The 6,816-nt window shown below is 52.9% G+C and overlaps 1 protein-coding gene across 1 annotated transcript; it reads right to left on the bottom strand.

Moving 5' to 3' along the window:
- Positions 1–450: 450 nt before the first annotated feature.
- On the bottom strand, positions 451–2,370 carry LOC108007406 (peptidyl-prolyl cis-trans isomerase FKBP4-like). The gene is given in 4 exon segments (XM_070999168.1): positions 451–779; positions 781–1,274; positions 1,986–2,094; positions 2,236–2,370. Coding segments are annotated over 4 exon segments (879 nt in total). The 3' UTR covers positions 451–638.
- Between the last annotated feature and the right edge of the window lie 4,446 nt (positions 2,371–6,816).

Below are 6,816 nucleotides of genomic sequence, written 5' to 3'. Positions count from 1 at the left end.
ATTCGCCGCGTATGGCCGGCCATCTGATGCTGCTGCTGCTGAGAGTTGTGGGGAGTTATACAACTCCTAACATTCCCCCCTTACTTCGGGAAACATTTAAAAACTCGTTTCTACTCTCCGGCGTTTCCTTGCATATCCTAGCCTTCGAGTCCTTGTGATGCTCCTGCCGATTCCCGTGGCGCTCCCTCGTTGCTCCCTCGATGCTCCCTGGACGCATTTAACTCCATTGAGTTTCTACAGCGCTGGTCCATCTCGTAGCAACTTCAAATTTTCCGCGCCGATCCTCTTTCTGTTTACACTGGGCGTCGATACCCATCAGCTATCGATAACCCAGCGGGGCTCCCCATGATATCGATACACATCAGCTACCGATATCGCTGGGGCGGCGTTGCCACTTGCCCGTTGCGATAATCACCATGCGTGTGTATTTTGTGTGTGCCCATCGATCGCATTGTCGTCCAGTGCCAAACGACCGCCTATCGAGGCGCCCCTTCCCTGGGTCATGGTGATTTTGCAACTTTCATAGGTAAGTTTTCGCATTCTTTACTCCTTTCTATCCCAACCTTTCTCTCTCCTTTCATTCTCTCTCGTCCATCCGTCGACCTCAGCCGGCTGAACCTGGCTCCACGCTGACAACACTATAGAGCGGGTGCGCAGAGGAATTCGGATTTGCCTCGCAGTAGGTAAGTACTGTGGTGTTTGTTTTCTGCTTCCTGCATTAAACCCCTTTGCATTTCAGATTGCTGGAACCGCCATGTATGCCCCTCTCCGTAGTCAAAACTCCACATCGCGATCCGCAAACACGCGGGCCTCGAAAGCACCATAAATGTGAGCCTTGACGAAGGCATTATCGCTGGGAGTGCGCTTCTTATCGCTGGCCTCCAAAATGGTGCGGTCAATGCTGCCGTCCTGATTTTGACTCAGATCCTCGCCCTTTCAGCCCAGCATCTCCAGCTCAAAGATCAGAGTAGCATCCGGAGGAATGGCGGGCGGGCTGCCGGCAGCTCCGTAAGCGGAATTGGTAGCACATGTGAGGAAGCAGCGTTCGCCGATCTTCATGGTGGCCACCCCCATGTCGAAGGCCTTGATAACATTGCCTTTGCCGAGCGCAAATTCGAAGGGCTCATTGCGGCCGACGCTGGAATCAAATTCCGTGCTGTCTTTGGACGCCCTGGGCTGCTCCCTTTGTGTTCTTGTCGTTCTCGTATTTCCTTGCACATTTGTTGTTGCCCTGTAGTATCCTTGGCGATGCCTTGGATTTATCTTAACCCGTCCTTGTAGTTACTTCGTAGTATCCTTGGCGAGTCCCTGGAGTTATTCTTGGAGTCACTTCGTAGTATCCCTTGCGAGTCCTTGCAGTTATCCTTGGAGTGCGTTCGTAGTATGCTTTGAGGATCCTTGGACTCTTCCGTCGTATCCTTTGAGGATCCTTGGAGTTATCCTTTTCACTCTTTCGGCGTGTCCTTTGAGAATCCGTGGAATTATCCTTGGACTCTCTTGCAGTGTTCTTTGAGAATCCTTGGAGTTATCCTTGGACTCCTTTCGCAGTATCCTTTGAGAATCCTTTTAGTTATCGTTGGACTCTCTTCGTAGTATCCTCTGAGAATACTTGGAGTTATCCTTGAAGTTTCAATGTTGTTTTGGGTACATTGCTTGTTGTAGCCGCTCGCTTGTGTTTTCCCTTTGATGCTGTTTCAGCTCGCCTGATCCCGGGAGGCTCTCTCCAGATTTCGCCTTACAATCTCGAAGATTTCCCTGAGTTTGTTGGCCTTCTCCTCCGGGGTCCCAGTCGGTCGTCCGGTCCCTACGGTCTCTCTGTCGTATAGGGGGCTCGGTAGTCTTGGTTCTCTGCCTTGGGTAATGATCTACGGTGTGTAACCTGTGGATTCTGAAACGCTCGTGTTTACTGCCAGCATGATTTCCGGCCGTTTTTCGTCCCAGTTTCTTTGGTTTTGCCCTGCGAACTGCGCAATCATTGTTTTCACCGTCCTTTTTTGCTCTCTCAGTCGGGTTCTCCTCCGGGGTGTAAGGAGCTGTGAACTGTTGCTTGGCTCCCATTACGGTCAGGAAACTCTTGAAAATTTTGCTGGCAAACTGTACTCCGTTGTCCGTTATACCTCGTTATACCCCATACCTCGCGATTATGCGTTCTTTAAAAGCTTTCTTTAGGGATTCGGCCGTCGCGCTTTGCAGCAGCACCAACTTAGTCCACTTGGAGAACCGGTCTATATATACCAGCAGCATTTGGTTGCCGTGCTTCGAACGCGGCAGGGGTCCGACGAAGTCCGCACATACCGTAGACAATGGTTCCTCTGGAACCTGCGTCAGCATTTTCCCAGCCATTCGCACCTGATTCGGCTTGAATCTCATGCATGCCTCGCATCCTCGCACGTGGGCTCAGGTGTCTCTGTGCATTCCTGGCCAGTAATACCGGGTTGCCAGACGTCCTATTGTCTTTCGGCTTCCTGCATGGCCAGCCGCCGGTGAGTCGTGGTTCTCCTTCAGCACCGTTTCCCGTAGAGCTTTCGGAACGCACATCTTTCATGTTGCGACATCTTCGCTGCCCGCTCTATGTGGTATATTCCTGTACAGGGTGTTACCCTCCATCACGCAGTCCTTATCTTTTCGCGCATTTCCAGAATCCAACTGCATGCTGCAGAAGCTTCCGCCGCCGACGTCTCCTTGATCCCTCGAAGTGTTTCCGGCAGTGGCTGCCTTAACAAAGCGTCTGCCACCACGTTGAGTTGTCCTTTCCTGTACGCTATTTCGAAGTCGTACTGCTGCAACTCCAGGGCCCATCTGGCGATCCTCCCTGAAGAGCTTTCTATGCTGTTGAGCCACTTCAGCGCCATGTGGTCGGTTACGACTTTAAAGTGGTAATCTTGCAGATACGGCTTGAGCTTTCGGATCGCCAAACGATTGCCAAGCACTCCTTCTCGGTCGTTGAGTAATTCTTCTCAGCGCCGTTGAGCGTTCGGCTTGAGTAAGAGATTACCTTTTCGCCTCGTTCAGTTTCCTGGGTCAAGATTGCGCCGGTGCCGTAGTCGCTCGCGTCAGTTTGCAAGATGAATGGTTTGTCGAAATCCGGGCATGCCAGTACGGGGTCTGCGACGAGTCTTGCCTTCACCTCTTTGAACCCCGTCTGATGTTCCTGTGTCCACACCCACTTATTGCCCTTGCGTAGCGGATCGGTGACAGGTTCGACTGTTTTTGCGAAGTCAGGTACAAACCGGCGGTACCATGATGCTATGCCCAGGGACTGTCGGAGCTCTCTTACTGTCGATGGTGGTTCTAGTTCGGCGATGGCTGCTACCCTTTTCAGATCCGTGCCTATTCCTTCGCTAGTCACTCGATGAAAAATTGGCACTTCTCCGGGTTTAACCTCAGATTTGCCTCCTTTAGCCGTCGGAACACTTCCTTCAGGTTAGCCTTGTGTTCTTCCAGCGAGCGCCCGATCACTATGATGTCATCCTGGTAAGCAAATGCGTGCGGCGACATTTCGGGACCGATCACCCGGTCCAGCACCCGTTGAAAGGTCGCAGACGCCGAATGAAGTCCGAATGGCATTACTCTCCACTGGAATAAGCCTTTCCCCGGCACTGTAAACGCCGTGTACTGCCTGCTGTCTGCTTTCAGTGGGATTTGCCAGTACCCATCCTTTAGGTCCAAGCTGCTGATGTACCGTGCTTCCCTCAGTTGGTCGAGAATATAATTTATTCGGGGCATCGGGTATGTATCCTTTATCGACTTGGCGTTGATTTGCCTAACTTCGACGCACAGTCTCCATTTGCCCGTCTTTTTTTAACCATCACGAGAGCTGTATGGGCTTCTTGAATGTTCTATGTATCCCATCTGGAGAAGCTTGTCCACCTTCGCATTGATCTCTCCTTGAACTTTCGGGTTCTTGGGGCAGTATCGCTGCTTTATTGGTTTGTCGGCTTTCATCGTGATCTGATGCTCTGCCATGTTCGATGTTCCCTTCATGCTGCTAAAACTCGACAGCTCTGCTTCCAAAAATTTCGACGTGTCGTCATCTTCGCTTGCCCGTTGTACGACTGCCACCGATAGCTTCTCCTCGAGCCATCCCTTGTGTCGATTCCTGGCCGGTATTATTACTTCGTGTCAAGCGCTCTTAATCTCGGTACCGACTTGTGTTAGTAAGTTCCATCCCAACACTAATGAATCCACTACCCCTGGTAGTATCAGTAGGCTCATGCTCAGTCGCTTGTTCCCGAACGCGATTTCCACCTCCAGCTGCTCATCGATTCTGCCAACCTAACTTGCCGTCGAATCCTCGTAATCTTCCCGAGGGCAGCCAGGTTGTCCGCCAGTTCTTTGCAAGCAAAACAGCAAGCTTTATAATTGCTGTTGCCCCGGTGTCGATTGTGGCCTTGTATGTTGTAACGAACTGATTTTTATGGTCTTCTCGCTACGAGATTCGTGCGGCTAGCTCAGTATATTGTGTGTTCGTCCCACCAAATTTATATTAACGTGACCGCCCAGTAGCTCAGTGAGAAAGCATAGAATTCACGGGTTCGTATTGGGTTTTATTGCGGGTATATTATTACAAGTGTCTTAGTCGCTTGGTTGGCCTTGACTCGTTGCTTGTGACCCTCGGTGCTTCCGACGGCCCTGATTGACTCGACGACCTCTCGCCTTGACGACTCGGTGCTCCAGTCCTGTAGCTCCTTGAAAATACTCGCAGCTCCCTGAAGATCCTCGCCGCTCCCTGAAGATCCTCGCAGCTCCCTGAAGACGCTCGCTCGCTGCTCACTTGTCACGCGTGACTTGGTGACTGCTGGTAACGACTCGGAATCGCGAGGGGTATCGGCCGTACGGGCTTAGGGAAGCGTCACCGTTCTCAGACTAGGGTGAACAGAAGCTGCGCTCTCCAGGATCGCTCCTTTCGACACACCGCCGCCTGTCCCTTGCTCTGTCCCGGATGGTCCCACTGGGTTTCTGCTCAGCCCGCGCGGACAGTCAAGGCGGAACGCCAGGAAGCTGCCTCGCGCCTTACTTCGCTTCCACGCCTAGTGTAAACGAACGTTCCACCCTAGCCTCACCCTTTTGCCTTTTGTCCGGGACGTTTCCGTGTGGCTTTTGGTACTCGGGGTTCGGGCACGCCGCTCCGGGCTCTCCTGGATAATTCCACTCGAGACCGTACCGATCGACCGCTCTCCCTTCTGGCTTGTTATACTCGTGGTTCGGGCACGCCGCTCCGGGACCTCGCAAGTCGAATCCGTAGGACTCTCCTGGACAATTCCACTCGAGACCTTACCGATCGACCGCTCTCCCTTCTGGCTTGTTATACTCTTTCCAGGCGTAACGCCAGGACTTTGTGGACAGGGTTAATCGACCGCCTTGACCTAGCCGTGTGATGCCCTCTGGATCTCAGCTACCTGCGTCTCAATTCGGAGATTCCTGGTACCCCAATCCCGAACGTCTCGACGTAGCAATCTCGCTCCTTGTAGGCTCCCACGGCGCTGCTTCTCTGGCGACTCGACTTGCTGCTGCTCCCTTGTAGATTATCTGGTTGTTTGATTGTTCACTTTGGTATATGAGTGATCTTGACGGTTTGACTCCTTGTGATCGACTGATCCAGCTGCCAGCGCTCTGCGGCCTTATATAGGGCCTCCGGGAAACTTTATTTCCCTTTTGCGCACGGCCCGCTGGATCTCTCCACTCTGGGTCCAAAGTCCGTGCCTCCTGGATGACCCACTTGTCGTTCCCGTACCGCTTCCAATCGATGCTCCGCCCACTGCTGCCATCCCGCTGATTCCCGTGATGCTTGTGGCACGCCTGTGTGCCGCTCCACCGCCGAGATGTGGCACTTCCTCTCCCGGTCCAAAGTTCACGGGAGAGTCCAAAGTCCGGTGGAGTTCCGTTACCCGCTTTTGCACACGGCACTCTTGCCTTGCCCGCGAAGTCTCCACTCTCTCTCGATCTCCATCCTTGGTCTCCAAACTCTCTCGCTCTCCTTCATTGGTCTCCAAACTCTCTCGCTCTCCTTCGTTGGTCTCCAAACTCTCTCGCTCTCCTCGCCGCGCCGTTACTACGCGAATTCGCTGCGTATCTGGCAAGCGGCCGGCCATCCGCTGCTGTTTCTATTTGTGGGGAGTTATTCAACTCCTCACATTCCCCCCTTACTTCGGGAAACATTTTAAACTTGTTCCTACTCTCCGGCGTTTTCTTGTTTATCCTAGCCTTCGAGTCCTTGTGATTCCCGCGGCGCTCCCTCGTTGCTCCCTCGATGCTCCCACGACGCTCTTAACTCCGTTGAGTTTCTACAGCGCTGGCCATCCTCCTCGTAGCAACTTGAATCTCCCGCGCCGATATCTTTCCTGACTCCACTGGGACATCGATACTCGTGTGCTATCGATCCCCAGCTCGCTGTTCATCGCTGCGGTCTACTCCTTTTATTTGCTTCCTCCGCCTGGTCACACCATTCGTGTGTGATCGATGTGCGATATCGATATCGACGGTGCGGCGTTGCCACCTGCTCGTTGCGATATTTCCACCTTTGGCCGATATTACCATTTGACGTGTACCCATCGATCGCACTTTCATCTAGTACCAATCGATCGCCTATCGAGGCGCCCCCTTCCCTGGCTCATGGTGATTTTGCAACTTTCTAGGTAAGTTTTCGCATTTCCTCACTCCTTTCTATTTCATCCTTTCTCTCTCCACACGACCTCTCTCGTCTCTCGTCTCTCTCTCTCGCCCTTTAATCGTCCTCGGCCGGCTGAGCCTGGCTTTACGCTGGCAACACTCGAAAGCTGGTGCGGAGAGGACTTCGCATTTGCTTCGCTGCAGGTA

The sequence above is a fragment of the Drosophila suzukii genome, unplaced genomic scaffold (genome assembly GCF_043229965.1).
Source record: "Drosophila suzukii unplaced genomic scaffold, CBGP_Dsuzu_IsoJpt1.0 scf_4, whole genome shotgun sequence".
Taxonomy (NCBI): domain Eukaryota; kingdom Metazoa; phylum Arthropoda; class Insecta; order Diptera; family Drosophilidae; genus Drosophila; species Drosophila suzukii.
Note: the sequence above shows the minus strand (reverse complement) of the source record. Positions and strands in the feature narration are given on the sequence as shown.